The sequence below is a fragment of the Ctenopharyngodon idella genome, chromosome 9 (assembly GCF_019924925.1).
Source record: "Ctenopharyngodon idella isolate HZGC_01 chromosome 9, HZGC01, whole genome shotgun sequence".
In the NCBI taxonomy this organism is placed as follows: domain Eukaryota; kingdom Metazoa; phylum Chordata; class Actinopteri; order Cypriniformes; family Xenocyprididae; genus Ctenopharyngodon; species Ctenopharyngodon idella.
This window is the reverse complement of record NC_067228.1, coordinates 28,629,931-28,651,992: the sequence shown is the minus strand read 5'-3', so window position 1 is coordinate 28,651,992 and position 22,062 is coordinate 28,629,931. Positions and strand designations below refer to the sequence as shown.

The 22,062-nt window shown below is 36.3% G+C and overlaps 1 protein-coding gene across 1 annotated transcript in view; it reads right to left on the bottom strand.

Moving 5' to 3' along the window:
• Positions 1 to 22,062, bottom strand: part of mycbp2 (MYC binding protein 2) — a 107,828-nt gene that overhangs the window by 54,005 nt on the left and 31,761 nt on the right. Inside the window, exons 14-35 of the mRNA XM_051905991.1 lie at positions 21,626 to 21,784; positions 21,059 to 21,263; positions 20,435 to 20,580; positions 19,418 to 19,528; positions 17,750 to 17,854; positions 15,542 to 15,661; positions 15,300 to 15,381; positions 14,585 to 14,702; positions 14,270 to 14,474; positions 14,021 to 14,174; positions 13,658 to 13,830; positions 12,180 to 12,305; positions 11,818 to 11,945; positions 11,638 to 11,729; positions 10,595 to 10,729; positions 10,420 to 10,503; positions 10,228 to 10,324; positions 8,568 to 8,760; positions 6,309 to 6,583; positions 3,645 to 3,866; positions 3,337 to 3,522; positions 929 to 1,135 (exon numbers count right to left, since the gene is read on the bottom strand). Of these exons, the coding sequence (XP_051761951.1) occupies positions 929 to 1,135; positions 3,337 to 3,522; positions 3,645 to 3,866; positions 6,309 to 6,583; positions 8,568 to 8,760; positions 10,228 to 10,324; positions 10,420 to 10,503; positions 10,595 to 10,729; positions 11,638 to 11,729; positions 11,818 to 11,945; positions 12,180 to 12,305; positions 13,658 to 13,830; positions 14,021 to 14,174; positions 14,270 to 14,474; positions 14,585 to 14,702; positions 15,300 to 15,381; positions 15,542 to 15,661; positions 17,750 to 17,854; positions 19,418 to 19,528; positions 20,435 to 20,580; positions 21,059 to 21,263; positions 21,626 to 21,784 (3,323 nt within the window). The remainder of the gene's footprint in view (positions 1 to 928; positions 1,136 to 3,336; positions 3,523 to 3,644; positions 3,867 to 6,308; positions 6,584 to 8,567; positions 8,761 to 10,227; positions 10,325 to 10,419; positions 10,504 to 10,594; positions 10,730 to 11,637; positions 11,730 to 11,817; positions 11,946 to 12,179; positions 12,306 to 13,657; positions 13,831 to 14,020; positions 14,175 to 14,269; positions 14,475 to 14,584; positions 14,703 to 15,299; positions 15,382 to 15,541; positions 15,662 to 17,749; positions 17,855 to 19,417; positions 19,529 to 20,434; positions 20,581 to 21,058; positions 21,264 to 21,625; positions 21,785 to 22,062) is intronic.

Genomic DNA, 22,062 nt, shown 5'->3' with positions numbered 1-22,062 from the left:
TCTTTTTACAGGCGAATTATTGTTTGTTTATTTTCCTCCTTATTGCAGTAGTTATTATAAATGATTTATCTGTACCACATTATTATTATTTTTAATTCATGTGCCTCCCTCTTGCAGCAACATCTCATCTCTTCTCCGATGATGTGTTTACTGGCGCAAGGACGAGACAACCTGTCACTCACATGACATCACAACCATCCAATCAATTCTCGATGGTCAAAATCAAGTCCTACTACTCTAAATTGTTTTTGTTCAATAAGACTCCAGTGGGTTAATAAATACAGAAAAATATCCATATTTAAAACTTTATAAACAATAACCACTGGCTTTTGGAAACGACCATTTGCACGTTCACAAGCCCTCACGGATTATAGTTTATAATGTTTAAAATATGGATATTTTTCTGTATTTATTAACCCACTGGAGTCATATGGATTACTTCTATGATGGATGGATTCGCAAAAACTCTATGGCACTATTCAATGCCATTACAAAGTTTGGGAGAGCAGGATAATATTTAAAGCTGCAGTCTGTAACTTTTGCTCAAAATTGACAATAATTATATAATGAGTGAGTACATCATGAATACTTTTTCCAAACCGTGATTTTGTCTTATCCTGAATCACTACGGTACACCTATAATAAGTGTTTTTATTCTGACTATTTTAGACTTATTCGGGTCGTACCACTGCTGCGGAGTAGCACAGTACCTGCATGACTCGTCATAGACATGAACAGAGAGAAGTAGCTCTGGCTACAATGTTCTTCCGCAAGATGCATGCAGTTTTGTTTATTAACCGCTAAAGCAACAAAAGTTACGGACTGCAGCTTTAATATACTTGAAAGAAGAAAGTCACGTACACCTAGGGTGGCTTGAGGGTGAGTAAATTATGGGAAAATGAGGTGATGAATATAGAAAAGAACTTACATCATCAGCGAGCACCTCCAGCTCATATTCATGGATGCCTCCCCCTCCGTACACACAGAAACCCACCAGCACCACCCCTGGCTTGTCCACAGTGAAGCAGATGGCATCAGGGGAGCCGTTCCCCGTGTTCCAGCTTCGTCCCTGGCTGGTCTTAGTGAAGCGGTTGGGGGTGGACTTCACTGAGTGCAAGGAGTTCAGCCCATCCACCTGCACAACAACATTCAAGAAGTTTAGACAGAAAGTGTACACCAAAATTTACATTTAGTGTAGAGGCATTTTTACATTTTAAGTTTGTTTTGGAGTTGCAACACATTAAATGGATAGTTCATCTGAAAATAAAAACTATCCTTTTAAGATGAACTCTCACATGTTCTTCCAGCAGGTGGCAGTAGGCCAGATAAGAATAACTGAGAGAGAATGTTTTTTGTTATTGAACAGGAGCCTCCATGACAACCAACACATAAAACCCTGCTCTTCCTGTGCTATTACAAACAGCAGAAACACGACATTTTTGTAACTCTACTAGCCAACATACGCTTTATATTCCACCTTTGGTAATGAATAGAGGTAAAGAGAAGCAAAGCAGCTGTAACAGTCTCCATAACATACTCGAACAGAGCATGACATGCCAGTTACCATGGCAATGAGCCAACGGCCTTTTCCAAAGTCATCAGAGAGAGAGACGGACTGCAGTAGACTTGTTGTGGTCCTGTGGAGGACACACCTGCGCTCATGACTCAGCTTCTTACTACAACAATCCCGCATGAGCAGGCGAGATGGAATCTGTGCACTTTCCATTTTTATGCTGATTATGGGAAATAAATCTACAGCATTCAATGCTTTTAAAAATGGTAAAATGTTTTAAACAGTTGGAGTAGCACACTATTATTGATCATATTACAAAATATGTAATAAAAAAAATAGAGGTACTTCAGTACTAAAATTAAATTAAATTGAAAATGATCATACCATTTTTACAACAATGCTAATACCAAATCAAACTTAGTTTATAACTGAAAGTAACATGCCATTGTATTAATTATATATTAAAATTATATATATATATATATATATATTTATTTATTTATTAGAAATAATATATTTTTTATATTTTTAATATTTTTAAAAATATTTTACAATATATTATATATTAAATTTAAATTCACACCATACATAATACATCAAGTAAAATGCTTTTTTTTTTCCACTCTCCACACATAAATAAAACATAAGAATAACAGAAATACAATCTAAAAAAAACCTGTACACAAATCAGAATAGAAATTATATACATTAACATAAATCAGAAATGTCCTGTTCAAGGCCCAAACGGCCTGGGGGAAAAGCTTAAATATATTAATAAACAAATATATTATAAATAATTACATTAATATGATAATTTTGTAAATATTTTAAAAATAATAAACATTTTAAATATTTCTTTAAAAAAAACTATATATTATATACACGGGTTCCAAATTATTATGCGAGTTACATATCAATAGGATTCCAGTACAATAAACATTCAGATTTTAGTTTTTCATAGAAAGTGTTTGTTTGTTTTATTTCCCATATCTTTTTAGATAACTGGTATCAATCTCAGGTTTGTTGAGTAGTTTGCCAGGTCTACTTGGGTAAATGGAAACCTTACTTAAAGAGGTTGTTCCACATTATTAAGCCTTTTTATTTTATTTCATTTTTTTTTTTTTATACATACATTTTTTCTGACAGAAACTTTCATTAATAAGCCTTTATCTGACCGAGTTCTCTTGTGCTGTAAATTACTCATATCTTATGATAGTTCGATAATTTCCATTCAGTTTTTACACATTATTAGTTGTTTTCATGCCTTTTGCATGACATTGCACCATTTCATGCTTTTCATCTTCAGTAAGATTTTTCTTCCTCACCATATTGCATGAGAACTGTGACTATATACATATATTTATATATATATATATATATATATATATATATATATACACACACACACACACACACATATATATATATATATATATATATATATATATATATATATTTTATTCTTCTTATGTTTTTATTTATGTGTGAAGATTCAGGAAAAAAAACATTAATTTTACCTTATAAACTATACATTTAATATAAACTTTTTTTAAATAAAGGACATAGGACAGGGATCTTTTAAACTTTCAGAATAACAAACGCACAGAGCTTTCTGTGGAGCTCTACGGATACAGATTCATGAACATCAAGATCTCATGAAACAGTGATTTTTTTCCTCCATCTAAATGCTTTTTATGGCCAGTTGGTGGCTGTAATGCAATTAGAGCAGCAGGCGAATGCTCTGCGGACAAAGACACTAGGACAAGTGTGTGTATGTGAGGAAGAGAGGAATGAGAGAGAAGTAGGAGATTTGTCCTTCTAACCTCAGAGCCGAGAGCAGAGGCGGTCAGCTCACTGACAATACTGGCCAGCAGGCCACAGGTGTTGGACACCAGATGAGGAGAAAAGAGCTCAACCTCCTTCCTCAGACTCTTCCTCACAGGAAGCACCACAATGACGAGCATCTTCTCCAGAACCTCCCGGAAAGTCGTCATGCCCATGAGATTTTCCTTCCGTCTGATCAAGACACGACAAAGAGTATTTTGTGACCGCTGGGGCAGATGAGCATTAATAAAATGCTGTAATTTTAAAAATGTTTGAACAGAATATTTGAACAGAAGATGGTACTCACGTGGCTGAGTTTCTCCATGTGTGCCACCAGCAGGGGGAAGCGGTGAGCGAGGGCAGAGTCATTCTCCGTGCTGACCTGCTTGACGAGGGAGCGCAGCAACACCTCACCGTCGTACGCGATGGGCAAGATAGAGGTCAGCTTGACCGACGTGTTACACAGTGCTGACATCACCGCAGCCAGCAGACGGCTGCTCGACGTGCGGAAGTTCGCCTCTTGAATGTCCTGGACATCAACATGAAGGTCAATGTTATGATTAGTAGAGCCTTGATGCAATTAACCGGACTATATGTCCAATATCAATAAAGTAACAACTGTACTCCTCAGAAATTAAAAAAAGAAAATATATGGAGGCTGTTTTTTGTAGACAATCTTTCTGATTAAGAGTTTCATTGGCGATATTTTGAGCTCAAATTTATCAGGCCTAAATCTGTCAAGTGGCTCATTTGCAGAGAGAGCTGGGAACTGAAAGTGGTTCAGCTGAAAAAGCCTCTCAGTTAAAGAGGTGATTCTCACAAAAACATATCTAGGTCACATTTCACCTCCAAATTTTATATATATATATATAAAAAAAAAATATATACATGCATACATATACATACATATACATACATACATACACACACATATATATACACATACATATTAGGGGTGGGAATCTTGATCTACTTTTTTTCTTATTAATAAATTAATTAGTTTACCAACTTGAAAATCTTAAAATCCTTACATTTACATATCCTTACGTAAGTAATTACAAGTAGCCTACTTTTTAAAATAATTACAAATTGAAAAATGTAACTTCAAAACATACAAGCAAATAGCAAATAATAAAGGAGGAGCAAAGAAACATATTACAAGTATCTTAACGTTTTCCATTAGGAACTGATGAGTGATTTTTCTTTCTCATCTTTACTGTTGTTTGATTGTTACTATGACCACATTGACGGCGGGAGCTCTAATAAGCTGCATTCATGCACGGATCTCTTTTAAAATATAAGTAATGTGGTTTGTCCTGTCCGTTTAATCCCTTAAGACATAACTGGCTGTGTTCACATTAATTTTGCGTCATAAAACCATTTTTAGACGCAAGTGCATTAAACCACTTACACGGAGTCGCGCACAGCCGCATGCGCGAGCACTCTTCACAAAAGCGCGCGTCAGCATTTGAAAGCAGCCTTCTGAGTTTCAAATTTTAAAAATATAAGTCCACTGCATTACAAGCAACATAAATGATGGCTTTGTAGAGCATTTCGTAGAGCGTCTCCCACAGGCCATCCTGTGCAATGAAGCCCGCAAATGTCCTTTGCAATTCGCTTCAACCTTTCCAAACTTTATGAATGATTATTTTGCGGAAGGTTCGAGTGGTGTATGTGTGTGAGGAATTGGAAGCAAGCAGAACAAGGGTGTTTCTAAAGCACACTCAGCGTCATCGCGCATCTGGTTAAAAACTAAAACAATTCTCATAAATCGATCCAGAATCGTTGGAGAATCGCGATACATTCTCCAACGATTCTCCCACCCGTAATACATATACATACATATATATATATATATATATATATATATATTATGCAAAACATAATTTATTATTTCTCCCTTTTGATGATGAGAGAAACAATGACCTGGAAATGTTTTTGATGGGTTTACTGAGATTCATCCATATATGATTTATAGACTGGCAAAAATGAGACCACATCAGCCGTTTACTAATTTAAAGGGATAGCCCACCTAAAAATGAAAATTCTGAAATCATTTACTCACTTTCTTTCTTCTGCTGAACATAAAAGAAAATATTTTGAAGAATTTTGATGCCCAGACAGTTTGGGGAAACTGACTTCCACTGTATTTTCCATACAGTGGAAGTCACTGGAACCTGAAACTGTTTAGTTACCAACATTCTTCAAAATATCTTCTATGTTCCACAGAAGAAAGAAAGTCAAACATGTTTGGAACGACATGAGGATGAGTCTATCCCTTTGGGTGAATTATCCCTTAAAGCTCGGGACACACCAAGCCAAAGATCAGCCATCGGGACCGTTTTTAAGCATCGGCCGACTAAGTTTTCCCGGTGTGTTCTGCATTGTTGGCTCTAGTCAGATGTCGTTGGGTTTTTTTGGGCCGATTCAGCATGTAGAATCGGTATCGGGACGTCAGGCGAGAGAGAGAACTCTGATTGGCTGTTCAGTTTAGTGAACAAGTCGAAGCGCAAGAATAATAGCAGTGAGCAAACAAGTCAAGAAGGTACAGACAGAAAGCTGTTCTAATTTTACATCATATAGTGTTCCTGGGCAAATGTTTAATATTAACGTGAACCGAGTGGAATATAGAAAGTGATCATCATTAATGATATTCAAATACGCGCTGCTTTGTTTACGTATCTGCAGTGTATCTGCAGCGCCGGTCTCCCTTTCTGAATTATGAATACATATGAAAAAAAATAGACAGAGGTCTCTTTACACACAGGCGCAGAACGTGCGTGCTGGCTGACAGTCGGCTGTAGTTCTCTCTGTGTGTTCACGTGCAGTTTTTTTACCCTGACGCAGGCGACGTGAGAGGACAACACAGTCGGCTTTCATCAGTGCTAGTTCTTTGGCATGGGTTTGGTGTGTCCCTACCTTAAAATGCAACTTCCAACTACAACTCTAGAATCTCTAATGATTCTGATACCTGGTCCAGGCAGTTGAGCAGGTCACAGAGACAGGCCCACTGCAGGGCTGGGGTGGGGTAGAAGGAGTGAAAGCAGGCAGTGAAGGTGTTGTGGCACTCCTGCAGCACGGCCTCCAGCAGCGTGAGGGGCTGACTCAGATATCCCTGCGGGTCATTGTCCAGCTTGGTCAGGCAGTTGTCCATCCCCTCTGACAGGATCTTTTTCAAGAGGCTACGTGTCTTTCCTACACACTCCGCCAGCTTGCTGGACTCCTCCACAACAGCTTTGGTACTGGCTAGATAAGAGACACAAACAGTCCAAACAGTATGCTGTCATTCAAAGGTGCTCAAGATTATTCCTTTGGCCCAAAGCTGTCTTCCTCTTCATTATATGTGCTTAAAGGACTAGTGTGACATGAGACCCTGGCAATCAATGTAGATTACATTTGATAACTCAAGGGAATTCCACTTGTGACATCGACTGTACGACTCAGCAAGAAGTGATAGCACAGATTCAGTGTATAACAATAAGACCAGGTGACAAGGTCTAGTAGTACAGTGTCAAGAGAGTCACAGCAGTGCTCTAAATCAATTTAACAGGGCTTAACACCTACATTTTCCCCCAAGGAGCCCATGTGCTCTTAAGTTAAAAAATGTAGGAGTACAATAAGATACTAGGAGACATTTGCAAGCAAAATGAATTAATTTATTATAATACAAAACATACACTGGGTTTTTAAATATTTCTAATTCAAACTGTATTAAATAATTAAGTATTTATTTATGGGCCTACTTTATAGTGTGTAAACTGTATATAACTGTAAAAAACAGATACTAGTAAAATCTATATATTGAATAGTGTGTGTTATATAATGTTCTTAGTCTTTCCTTCCTGTGACAGGGCAGGCTAGACAGAAGCTACAAGAGTTTACTTTGAATTAAATGCTATTTATACAGTTTGTGTGACCAAATTACTAATAATAACCAGGAGAAAAAAAACCTTCAAGCATAAAATGTCTATGCTTTACTATTGCCGGCTGCTCATTCAAAAAGACGAGGGAGCTAAAATATGCACTTTTACAACCATCTACAACATTAAAATATAAACACCATGAAGTTAACATTGTCATAATTCATCAACAGTAGATCATTAACAATCAAAAATTGGCATAGATGTGCGGTATTCATTGACTGTGAAGTGCTCTGAAACCACGAGCCTGTAGAATAAGCAACAGCACCACATTTTTATTTTGAAAAGTGCAGCGCTCATGTTCATTTAATGAAATCGTAGTCTTTTGAAGTTGAAGTCTTTTCACATTAGGCTGTATCGCGATTCCTGTTTTTCCATCCCCAAATATAAGATCTCTTAAAATGATAATTAAGATGATTGTTATATCATTTATTCAAGATATTTAGGAATTTAGGTCGGCATCCCATTAGATAATTTTACAGCCAATTTTCAGCTGACAAACAGCTAGTGGGATGCCACTTTAACATCCCATAAAGGATTAGTCCACTTTCAAATAAAAATTTCCTGATAATTTACTCACCCCCATGTCATCCAAGATGTCCATGTCCTTCTTTCTTCAGTCAAAAAGAAATTAAAGTTTTTGATGAAAACATTCTTGGATTATTCTCCTTATAGTGGACTTCAATTGGCCCCAAACGGTTGAAGGTCAAAATTACAGTTTCAGTGCAGCTTCAAAGGGCTTTAAACGATAGCATACGAGGAATAAGGGTCTTATCTAGCGAAACGATAGCAAAACGATTTTCTAAAAAAAAAAAAAAAAAAAAAAAAAAAAAAAAATTATATAAAACAGAACTGGCGCCGCATTCATTCCGTAAGTTGAATAGGGAAGGTATAGGACATACAGCGTAAGCTTTTTGAAGAATACGGAAGGTGGTATGATGGAAGATGGTATGGCGGAAGCCCTTGCTTCATTTGTGTTTACAAAGCATATACATTTTTATTTTTTTTTTTTTTAGAAAATGACCGATTGTTTCACTAGATAAGACCCTTATTCCTCGTCTGTTATCGTTTAAAGCCCTTTGAAGCTGCACTAAAACTGTAATTTTGACCTACAACCGTTTGGGGCCAATTGAAGTGTAATTCTGACCTACAACCATTTGGGGTCAACTGAAGTCCACTATAAGGAGAAAAATCCTGGAATGTTTTCATCAAAGACCTTAATTTCTTTTCGACTGAAGAAAAAAGGACATGGACATCTTGGGGGGGGGGGGAGTGGACTAATCCTTTAAAAAACAGAGAAGGTATAATACCAGAAATGGGGAAGATCTCGCAGATGTAGACACGCAACAGTCGCAGGCAGCAGGTGCCCACAAACCGCAGGCGCTCCAAGTCCAGAAGTGTGGCTGTGAACTGGAAACCCTTCAGTCCCCTCAGTTCCTCCACTCCCAACACCAGCGTGGTCCAACTCCAGTGCAGGATACTCAGCAGAGACTCAAAACAGTCCTGAATAAGAACAAACACACACAACTTGGAAATGAACCAAGGATCTGACCTATTATTAACTTGACTTGTTCGTTTGACTGCACCAAACGGTTAGGCCGCCTGGAAAAAAGCGCCAATAGTCAAGAGATTTTCTTAAATACACTAAAGTATAAACCGAATTGGCTTCTGTATATCTGTTCCTTGCCAATTTCTTTTAAGACAGAAGGATATTATATGAAAATACAAGCTAGTATTGCTTACATCTCCTTTTCAGGAAATTGCAGGTCAAACTATCAGCATGAGCACATTTAAGGATCAATGACAAACAAGGATGCCAGAGATGGTGAAAAAGAAATCTTATAATCTACTTAAAAATGTGATAAGTAATAGTGTATTTATGACAGCTTACATTTTTGTTTAAGTGGTGTAACCATCAAGTAAAAAGTAATACAATATTTTCAGTACACCCTATACATGGGTGTACAAATTTTATTATTATTTTCAATATTGTTCCATTTCACAAATATAATTTTTCTTGCGTTTATTCCGTTTGACCTTGCCATGTCGAAAAACTGTCAAACTGCCTTTGTTTGTTTTTTCACTTTCTGGTCATAGGGCTCTATGAAATTACTTTCAATTTGCCTAAAAAGCGGCTTCAAACATGTTGGTTATACCACACTGACTTTGATTTGGCAGAATCTTGTTTTAATATTAAAAATATTTCATACAAAACTGCTTTTAATTTAGTCACCAATCATTTTAAATCTGTCATTTCTAAGAAATCTGTCAGTTTGATACATTTTTGAAAAGCAATTTTCAACAAAACTTGGGTTCAGTAACTTGTAACCGGTGGTGTAACCACCATATAAAATGTAATTAGGGTTTTTCCTGCATTAAAAATATTTTGGTGGCCACCAAAATGAATCTTTGCCTCGTCAAAGATTTATTTGGTCATATAAAGTGAAGATATCTGCCGTTCAATATCTGTAGTACTATACCCACTGATAGCCGGCTGCTTTAAAACACTTTAAAACACTCCCATGAGTGTTTGTGTTTGCACTCTGTGAAGAGCATCAAAGGTTTCTATTTACAATGTATTTTTGCAGCATTGAGCTTTGTAGCCAATTACAAACATATCTGTTGAACGTGTGAATGCAATGGCAAATCAGATGTGTTTAAGTTAGTCTGAGTCTGCTCAACAGATTTTGTTCAGCGCGAGTTCTGCACACTCGCAAATCCTTTCATTATAACCAACAAAGTATAAACACAATGTCAATGAGAGATTCAATGCACGGAGTGCAGCCACTGAAGACCATTTTTGACCCAGGAAAAACCCTGCTAATAAAATATTTTATGTACAGCCTGCACTCTGTATTTTCCATATGAATAGCATTAAATGTATTTTTCAAAGAAATGATTAGATCTGGGGGGAAAAAAAAGCTTTACATTATTGGCCCATGAGCAATTAGCATGTATTTATACACATACCACCGACACGGTCCTGGCGAAAGAACGCTTGAGGATGTGAACAGGCTCACTGGTCTGCTGCTTTCCTTTGGATGTGTTACCATCATTAGAGGGCAACCTGGAAAATAAGAACAAAATGGGTTATGTGAAAGAAATAATACCCTCATACAAAGTAATGGGCTAACTAAAACTAAACTAAAATTTCTCATGTACCTGTACAGCAGCTGAGGTATTTGTCCAGCATTCACATCAGTACCATTGTTTGATTTCTTCGAGCTCTTGAACTGAAACACCACACTGCAGGAGAGAGTTCATGATGATAATCCTTGCCTTCTAGAATTATAATGCTAAAATAATCACATAATCACAGTAATAAGTGTGTTTGTACCCATCATCAGTGGTGATGGTTGCCTGGCCGTGGGAGCCGCAGTCACTGCTGGGTCCAGACACACGAGCCCATGCCACATACCACCAGCCCAACTGCAGCAGCACAGGCTCATCGAACATCATGGCGTACTTCTCCCTGCATACATAAAACAAACCATCTCAATTAATTACGTATTTATGAGCCATTTTGCTCCATGTCTTTTAATCAACTGCTGTATTTTTAATATTTTTAGTCAATGTATGCAGTTCTAGCAGAGACGTAGTTCATCACATTAATGGTGCAGTAAGTGATTTCAGAAAAACAAGAATATTAATGCCTGATCATAACCCTTCTTTCTCCAGTGATATTCCTCTGACCTTTTCTCTTTTGTAATGGCTCTCAGCCATCTCTTTCTACAGTCTTTCTTCAAATCTCCCTCTTGCTCACTCTCTCTCCTCCCCCATCATGAGTGTTTACACCCCCTACTGCTGATTGTCTACAAGTGTGTTGTGGCGCTCGATCTGATCCACTTTCAACAGCGTTTCTCAGGAATCACTTACTGCACCTTTAACTCTCATCATGATCACAATAATATTTGTCTTCATTTTAAACAGTACATCTATAATTTAAAAACTAGCCAATGTGCAATGTTTTGCCTGTTTTGGTTAACTGAAATAAATCTGAAATAAAATAAAATATGAATATTAGATGAAAAATTTAAACAAATAAAATGAGTTTAAGTTGCAATACTAAAATGACAAACTAAATCTGAAATAAAAATGAGGCTAAATTGAAATAATAAAAGAAAAAATTACAAGCACATTACTAAAATTAAAATTACTAAAAACAAATAAAAATTAAGATGAAAACTAAAAATATAAAAGTAAAATCTAATTCAAAATAATAATGAATACTATAATAGTATATAAATAATACTAAAATAACACTTACTTTGGGATATACCTAACTATAGCATATATCCTGCTCTCTAGAACACTTCTCAACCAGCACCCTTGAAATAATTAAGTGATATTGTTTTGGATGGTACTTATTTGAAGTCATACCGAGCAGCGCAGTCATAGGCCAGAACATCTGTCTCAGCCAGTAGGTCTCCGTCAGTTTCATGGTCTCCTCCATCTGGACCCAGCTCAAACAGCTGCAAACATAATCACAACTTTCAATCACAAATCAAATATCAGTGGGCTGAGGGTCAAAACTAAGGAGACACTCAGATTGCACCTGACCTTGATCTTTGCAGTGTACTCCCCTCGGCCACCAAAAAGACCTAAACCCCCTAACAAGATGTCAGCATCGGCACAGAAGCGGATGGCCTCTACTGAGTGAGCAGAGTAACCCCAGCCTCCTCCATGACCTAGACAAAACAGTGCAAAACATCACAATCAAATTTTTACCTTTCATTTTAATTAAAAAATTAAATAAATCGCTTATGCTGCTGGAAATCGGCAACACTCATTAAAATGATTGACTACCGGCAGTTTTTCCACTCAAGTTGCTGTATGTCAATGCCCCTTAACAGTCTAAAATAGTATTTAGAAATGTTACAGCTATAGTGTCATAAAATATATATGATTTTGGATGGACTCACTCTCAAAGCGGTTGACCACACTGTAGTCCTCTTTAGAGTAGACCTTCATCACAGCCTGAGTCTCTTCCTCAGCACTGGCTACACCCATCTTCAGCTCCTGCATCGCAGCCAGTGTGTCGAGACAACCTGCACACAGAACGAAAAAGGACAACTGACACACTACTACTACAAGACTGGGCTGAGAGAGATTTTTTTTTTTATTATTTATTATTATTATTTCCCCTGAGGTCCACTTATAATTAATGCTATTTGCATCAAAACAATTTAGTCATAATTTCATTTATTCTGACCATTTCCACCTTCTCTATTACCCTTAGAATTACACGATTAGAAAGTTAAAGTTTAATTACACAGTCTGCTATTTGCTTTCACAGACGGCGGCTTGCTGTTTGGACTAATATAGTTTTTAAACTGCTAAATTCTTCAAATAACAGATACCTTGTTTAAAAAAAAAAAAACTTCACAGCTCTTATGTCACTGTCGCAGAAGACCAAAAGTACTTTAAAGATTATAAAAAAGAAACTTAAGCCGCTCATTTGTAATGTTTAAAGGGTTAGTTCACCCAAAAATGAAAACTGTCCCATGATTTACTCACTTTCAAGCCATCCAAGGTGTATATGTATATCTTCTTTCAGACGAACACAATCTGAGTTATATTTAAAAATATCCTGGCTCTTCCAAGATTTATAATGGTAGTGAATGTCGCTCACGATTTTGAAGCCCAAAAAAAATGCATTCATCCACCATAAAAATAATCCACACACCATTCACTCCAATTATAAAGCTTGGAAAAGCCAGGATTTTTTAAATATATGTCTTCGTGTGAAAGAAGATACACCTAGGATGGTTTGAGGGTAAGTAAATCATGGGATCATTTTCATTTTTGGGTGAACTATCCCTTTAAGAATCCGTCTGAAAGATCTACAGAGCAGTAGGTGCTACACACATCCAGAAACAGCACAAGGTTTGACTGATTTTACCGCAATTTACCCTTTCCATTTGTTCTTCTGTTCAGTATTTCTCTGAACTACCTCACCGTGACTGAATAGCAAGTAGGCATAGTTGGCATGTAGATGTAGTCACATGTGGTCACAAGTTCAAATATATTCACCACTCTGTAAGTTGCAGAACCATGGTGTTTTGCAGCTTTAGTGGTTTTAATAAGTTCTTTTTTCACTAGGGATGAAGTTCTGAAAGTTACAGTGTGTTTTCATAGTAAAATGGTCTCTTATTCTCAAACGACCAAAGAAAATTTGATTTGTCAGACACAAAGCAAAAAGACTGCCACACTTCCTTGGACAACGTCAGTCAAACAGCCCTGTACAGCTAAACTCATTGAGAAACAGCTAGCAAGCGGTGAATGTTCTGCCATCATGTGACTTCATTCCCGACAGGTTTTGAGAACATGCTTGACAAGAAAGTGCTGTGAACTGCATATTAAACAGTAGTAAAGCTGAGGTAGAATGATGTTGTCGTACCCAGGATATGCAGCGCTCCATGGGAACGGGTGGTGCTGGCATGGGAGCCCGAGGGCAGAGCCAGTTCAGGACTCAGGATGCTGCAGAGGGCCTGGATATCCGAAGCAGAGGGCACACGGGCATCTGCTATCACAGCGTTATAGCAGCACATCTCGCGTGTGGCAGGTAGGAACCTGGAAGAAGATTGGAGGCACATAATATATTGGTACCATATCAGCTAATTAGAGATTTTTTATCAATATTTTTTCATAAAATATGATTGATTGTCAGATATCACAATTGATATCACAACTGAAACACTAAGAAATTGTGTTTTTAGGAACCTGAATGACATTATTATGGAGTCATTATTATGAACCTCACCTCCAGATGACATCATAGACAGGGTCTAAACAGAGGCCAAAACCCTGGAGATCCTCCTGCTCTGAGTCATTGAAGGTGCGGCAGCTCCCGTCCAGTTTGTTGATCAGTAGGCATCTGAAGGGAGGGGGCTCAGATACAGATGTTGGAACTAAACCTAGAGAGACCAGAATGGGAGTCATCAGAGACTTTAACAGGAGACAGCGCATAGCCCCTTTAAATCACACAAGTAAATCAAGCAAGAGAACAAACCGATGATGTGTTTGCTAGCGAAAATCTCGGAGGTGGCCAGGACGTGGGAGTTGATTAGTGCCTCATCGATTCTAAGGAAGGTTTGATCACCGCTGGCACCAATCCATGTTGCCTTTCGGCCGTACTTGGCACCAATGTTGGGCATTGGAGAGGGCTTGGCGTTCCAGTAGGGCATGTCTAGGATGGGTCGTCCTAACTGTCCTTTCTGTTGAGACAACACAAGATATATCTTCAGGTTCTCAACCAACATAAAATCAGGCCAATATAAAAAGATCTGAACTTGATGACTGATGTTGGGGGAAACAGCTAACTTACTGAGAAACTCCCGAAGGTGAAGACCTGTCCATCCATGAGAAGCACTGCAGTGTGGTTACTGCCTGCTGTCACCTGAGTACTGGGGCCAGGCAGAGCTTGCACCAAAGTGGGAGAGCCCCTGTGTGTGTGCATAAAATCAAAGGAGCCATAAGTTGATCTATTTTGATTTGCAATCAATTAAGATAAATAAATAAATAATTAAAGTAAATAAATCATTAAAACAAATAAAATAAAAACAAAAATAAAGTAAATGAACAATTAAAAAAATGATAAAATAAACTAATAATTTATTAAAATAAATAAATATTTAAAATAAAATAAATATTAAATAAAATAAAATATTAAATAAGTAAATAAATAAAAATGAAAAAGTAAATAAATTAACAAATATTATAAATAAAATAAACAAATAAATAAAAATAAAACAATGAAAAATAAATAAAATATATAATAAAAAGGAAATAATTACAATAAATTAAAGACAAAATATAATAAAAGAAATATCAATAAAAGAAAAAAGAAATATAAATAAAAGAAATAAAAGAAATGAATATATATATATATATATATATATATATATATGAATTAAATAATTTTATTTCAATTTATTATTCAAATATATATATATATATATATTTTTTTTTTTTTTTTTTGACAGTCAAGGTCACTGCAATGTTGACCTTGGACAACTGTATTCCCTTTAAAACCTCATTACCTAGAATTAACATCTCCATGTCCAAGTTGTCCATGTTGTCCATAACCGAAGGTGTAAACATCTCCATTCTCCATTAATACCACTGCAAAAAAAAAAACAGCTTTAACATTACAAATGGACATAATACTTCAATTCATATTTGCTATATCATAAAATAGGAACATCAAATATTGATCCAAAATAACGAACATGAACAATGGGTTCCTTTGACGCTATCAAGGTCAGAAGAGATGTTCACTCACCTGAGTGGTGGAAACCGCAGCTGACCTGCACGGCTCGCAGCTCACAGTCGAAGCGTACGGCCCCGGGAGGATATGTAGTGATCTTACTGGCATCTTTGTCCCCACGTTCACTGCTGCCATCTGTAACACAGAACAGAGTATGAGGTAAAGGGCAGACAAGGACAGAAAGAGACGAGATGGATGTCTTAAAGCAGCAGGTGAAGCCGGGGGCTGTTAACGACCTGGGAAGAGAGATGATCTGGTGCCTCAGAGGAAAGGATAAAAACAGAGAAGACTTGAAATATTGGCATGCGTGGACACTGAAGGAACAGAATAAAGGCGAGGAGATAAACTGAGCGGGAAGTTGTGATTGTACACAACCTTAAATTCTCTCTCTCAGGGGTTAATAAAATAGATTTGGCATTGATTTGTAGCACAAACTCAACAAAGGAAAACAAGAAAAGTGGGCTCCTTTCACTCCAGACTGATTGAGATAGTGTAGATAAGTAAATGTGTCACCACACAGTGTAAAAATAAGTGCAAATCTGTGTTCTACAAATGTATGCATGCAAAAATATACACATTTTATATAACAGATTCACCATCTCTAGACCAGGGTCAGAAAGTCAGGATTCATAGCAAAAATGCCACTAAAAGTGGCAAAAAAAAAAAAAGTCCCATATATTTAAAAAGCCCCTGTATTGAATCCATCCATTTTGTGCAATCCGTGTTAACTAATATTTGATAAAATAATATAAAATATATCTTCGGACAGGTTTCGTGGCACTGTAAGTGACCTGTACCTGTCAGATATCTGTATTTACAGCCGCAGAGGTGAATGTTATAAATAATTGAAAATTTTAAATATAATAATAAATAAATAAATAATAAATAATAACTAAATAAATCTGATAAATAATTCCATGGGGAAGAAGAAGGGTAGAAATAATAATAAAATTTTAGTTTTGTATGCTGTCATTTCAGTGGTTAATCATTGACAATTTACTAATATTTACTCGGATAACAGATAATATTCATTATTAATTATAATGATCATATTCCCCTCTGCAGAAGATATGAAATTTTATTTAGGTTCGGGTTTAATTTCAAAAGATGCATTGGTTCTCGATGTGCTATAATTGTTTTCAACAGTGTTCAGATTATGCTGAATGGATTATGAGATTTAAAAAAATACAGTCATATGTATATGGTCACTATGGACTAGAGGTGTCACAATACCGGTATTGATGTTAACTATGAAAAATTAAATACTGATTTCATGTTAATACTCCACATATGATAATATGGTAAATAATCCAGTAACTGTATCTGTTTGACATGCCAACATGATAGGTGGCAGTAGTGCACCCTAACGCTTGTTGCCACCCATGATGAAAAAAGATTACTGCTGCACTAAATCATGTTGGAGGAGATGACAGATCTCCCGCTCCAACGGCCTACTATAAACTGCTTTGTATGAAAAAGAGATGCAATTCTTGAAAAATTCCCTTTTTCTCGCAGACAAAATAAGAAAATATAATCTTAACTAACATAATAACAGCAAATAGGTTTGGAATGATATGAAAGAGAGTAAATAATAACAGAATTTTTAGGTGGTGAACTATTCTTTTAATAATAAAAAAGTTCAGATATTGACCTAGATATTGGATTAGGCAAAAAATAAAACTCATTCAGATGGTGAATCAGCATGGCTATTATTTCAATGTTTCTTTAAATAACTACAAGACGTAATGTTCTTTTTATATTGGTCATGCACTGGGATTTATTTTAAGCCCTTGTGAAAACTACGATAGCTTAAAAGCCAGCATGCAGAAATAAAAATGCCTGTGCTATTTTAAGTGAAGATACTTTAATTTGGCCACTGTTTTCCCAATAACAATTACCACAAAGTGACAATTCTCTAGTCCCAGTCTAGTTAAGAAAAATGAGCTGTTTGGTTTAATCGTAAACCTTAGCACTGATATTTTTCACCTGACTGCAGGGTCTGACTGTTTAAAGCACTGAGCACAGCATACAACGCATGGCCAATTGACTATTATGATAGAAGAGAAAAGAGGTAGTAAAGTTAGGTCTTTCATCAGAGAGGTAGAGGAAGAAAGAGATGTTATTGGTTCCGGAGAAAGCGGTAGAAGTACAGTTTGTTGAAGGAAGGGAGACAGAAGGGCATTATGGGGCTCCAGGTGGAGTCTGTAGTGAAGACCGCAGTACCTTTGAGTCTCTCCCGCATTAGCTTAAAGGCCTGAAGGGGTCTTATTCTTGCTAGCACCTGCTCACGCTGGTTCATAAAAAGGGGACCAGGGAAAACAAGGGGGCCTATGGGGGGAGAGAGAAACTTTCACATGCATGGGGAAAAGCATCTCACAAATGGAAAATAAATCATGGTATATAACACATGGTACATTATGAAAACAAAAGCAAGAAGGGAATTTCCACAAGCAACCCACTCCCAGAGGAGACAAGCACACGTAAGGTAGAAGGCTGATAGTTCAGGTGATCAGTCCCTTTGGAGTATTATTGAGTAGGTAATAATACTCCATACTTGAACCCAGAGGAAAATTGTATGGAAAATGTATGATGTGCTCATAACCAAGGTTGTGTATGACAGAGTGAACTGGAGAATGGATTATGATTAGATGTTTTTGGGCAGGAAAATTAGTAACATTCGCATATTATGGTCCATATCATGTCATTTTTTATATATATATATATGAAATATTAGAGCTGGACAATATACCTAAAAGCATTAATAGAAATATATATATATAATCTTATAAAGCCATAAAAAAAAAAAAATATATATATATATATATATATATATATATAATATATATATGTGTGTGTGTGTGTGTGTGTGTGTATCAAAGTTTATTTATTTGCTCTGAATTAGCTAAAAAGAGTGATTAAAAAATATCAATTGTTGCCAAGTAAAATTTAAAATGTGTAATTTAAGAAATAAAATTTAAAAAAAAAATCTAGTTAAAATACACAAGATATATGAACACCAGGGAGACCAACATATAGCATTAAACAGCAATATTTATCGATCTATATTTTTACTAAAGACTTCTAATACATGAAAAATGTGTTTACATTTAAGAGCACTGATGAAAAGGAATCAGAACTTTCAATTCAGTTCAAATTTCTGAAACACACAATTGGACCTGATTCACAAAAAAGAATCAACAGCCATTTTCACTAATGAATTTCTCAATATTCAGTTCAAAAGTTTAGGGTCAGTAAGATTTTTTTTTTTTTTTAGAGGAAATTTATACTTTTATTAAGCAAGGATGCATTAAATTGATCAAAAATAAAAACAAAGACATTTTTCAAGTTACAAAAGATTTCTATTCAAATAAATGCTGTTCAATGAACATCCTATTTATCAAATAATCCTGAAAAAATTTATCAGTTTCCACAAAAATATTAAGCAGCACAACTGTTTTCAACATTGATAATAATAGGAAATGTTTCTTGAGCACCAAATCAGCATATTAGAATGATTTCTGAAGAATCATGTGACACAGAAGACTTTCAATAATGCCGCTTTGCCATCTTACGAATAAATTATATTTTAAAATATATTACAATAGAGAACAGTCATTTTCAACTGTAATAATAATATTAAACAATATTATTGTTTTTAATGTATTTTTGATCACATAAATGCAACCTTGGTGAGCATAAGGGACTTCTTTCAAAAACATAAATAATCTTACCAACCCCAAACTTTTGAACGGTAGTGGACAAAATTCTTCTCAAATATATTGTGAATATTCAATATATTCACAAAAAATTTGGAAAGCTGCATCATAGTGCATCACACACGTGCGGGGTTGTCTGGGTTTATTCTGGGTTCTGGTCATGTAGGCGTCATACCTCGACCCTCCTCTAGCCGGTGCCGGCGGTTGATGCGCTGTCTCTTCTCCTCCTGTCGAATCTGGATGTGCTCCTCTATATTGACGCCTGGGGGAGGAGGGACAGGCACAGCTAAAATAACAGGTCCAGCACAGGCGGGGCCAAAGGAGGAGACAAACGAGAAACAACACAGGCAGGTGATTGATGAGCATGAGATGCAATGCAAGACAGTGAGAGAAAGAGCAGAGACATGATCCCAACAAAACAAACACACACACACACACACACAGTGCTGCTTCACTAGGCAAATATACAAAGACAACATTGCCAAAGCAGCCAATGACCAATGATCTCCATTAGGACTGGACAGTATGACAGTATACCACATGATTGTAGTAATTAGAGATTGACCAATGTAGTTTTTATGAATGCTGCAATACATTTTTTATTTGTGTGTGTCTAGCAACAGATATTTTTTAATCATTATTTCATTTTATTTTATTTTATTTTACCTCTTGACAAAAAAAACATTAAACTATTATTTTAAAATATTAAATTAATATATTTTTTCCACATGGTTATTAAAGTCACCATGAAATCAAAATTGACAATTCTATTTTTTAAATGGAATATTGCAGTATTTATTATAAATGATTTATCCGTGCACAAAAGTATTTTAAAATGTGCCCTTCAAATCTTTAATAAAAATAATTTCCCTTTCCTCTTCACAATCCAATCAATTTGAAATGAACAAAATTAAGACTCACCCTACATATTTTCTTGTTCAAGAAGCCATTTCACTCGCATTTATATCACAATAAGGAAAAAGACTATCGCAACTTGCATTTTATGGTGACTAAATTTTTTGTTTAATTTGTAATTGTTGAATTTTCATTCTGCCCTTCCCTAATCAGAGTATTTAGTGCATGCAGACAGTATGGTTCAACATTTGACATGAAAATGGCTCACAGACAGGAAAGGGATATGATTTGATGGCTATGGAGCTGTACTGAATGTGACTGGATGATGCCTCAGTACCTAAGAGCAGGTCCAGCGGTATCATTTCCTTCACAGCATCAAAGATTCCTCTCTGTCTTGCCTCCTGTCCATCCAGCTCTCTGGCACAAGCCTTACAGCAGCCACACGACGAACAGCCCGACTCACCAGAGCCACAGCCACAAATCCTGCAAAGGAGAGACACATAAATGGATAAGGACTACCATTGATGCATTAAACTGTGCTATAGCTGTAAATGAGTGTGATAGTAAATATAAGTACTACTACTCTTGTTACAGTACTTCAGCACATTTTTCACTTTTTTTCTACTTTTACAATTAAATGATTAGAAAGTAAAATCTCCTCAACCACCACCAATGTGCAGCATCCACCTGGATGATGCAGCCTTACTGCACCAGAACGCCCACCACACACCAGCATTTTTTAATTAATAAGCATAAAAATTAATAATTACAAATATTTTTAGTCATGTCCCTTGTGGCCCATTTAGTACAATGAAAAAAATACTGTATTCCTGGCAATTTCTTGTTTTGAAATGCTGTCAATAAATGTGATTTGTGTGTGTGTGTGTGTGTGTGTGTGTGTGTGTGTGTGTGTGTGTGTGTGTGTGTGTGTGTGTGTGTGTGTGTGTTTGGTTTCTCTCACCCTCCTGGCACTCTGTCAGGTCGGCCACTGCTCACACAGCTGGCACCATACCCAGTGCAGTCTCCGCACACGGTGCACACCATACACTGGTCCAGCTTCCACTTGTGCATGCCTGGCTGACACATCATAGATTTCTCCTCCTTCTCATCCAGCTCATCCTCCAAGTCCTCATCCATGGCGGTGGCCATGTTCTCGACACCAAACGCTATGACAGGAAAACATCAAATATCAAAAACATGCTTCCAAACGCAGCTGACTACACAAACTGTTCAGATTCAAAATGTTAGTTACGGTCAGGCATGAATATTTCTTTGTCTGTCTATAAAACATTTATGTACATCAGGGATGTCCATATATATATATATAATAAAGTTGTAACAATATAATAACATTAAGTGTGGAAATTATTTCTAAAATAAGTCACAAATTTAAACTTAATTAATAAACTATCTAATAACGTGATAAAAATAAATATATGATTATATATTTATAACAGATTTTGTTTATTTGATATTCAAAGACTTGATTAAAACGTGTATTTGCTGAATTTAATTAAGCGGTTCTCACCTTTCCCTGCCTGGCTCATGGCTCCAGTGTCTCGACCACACTGGCCCTTGTTGTTCACTCCAAATGTCCACACCTCCCCGCTCTTGGTCAGGACACATGTGTGAGCTTTTCCCATGGCTACCTGAGTTACAAAGTGTCCCTTCAGATCTGACACCTGACCTGCAATGACAACAGGAGGGGGGAAAAAATGAATCATGCACACTAATAAATCTCTCATAACATTTTCTCATTTCAACCATGATTTTCCAGAACAATTAAGTAAAGCAAATTTAAACATGCAAATTCCTCTGTAAAGTCAAGGATGATATGTTTTCGTATTAACTGTGATTATAATGAGATGGCAGGCAAATTAATCTGTACATTTTGTTAAACTGTCTGTTCTCACAAATACTTGCTGCTAAACGTAGGGCCCCAGACAGAATCACAGAACCCAGTTG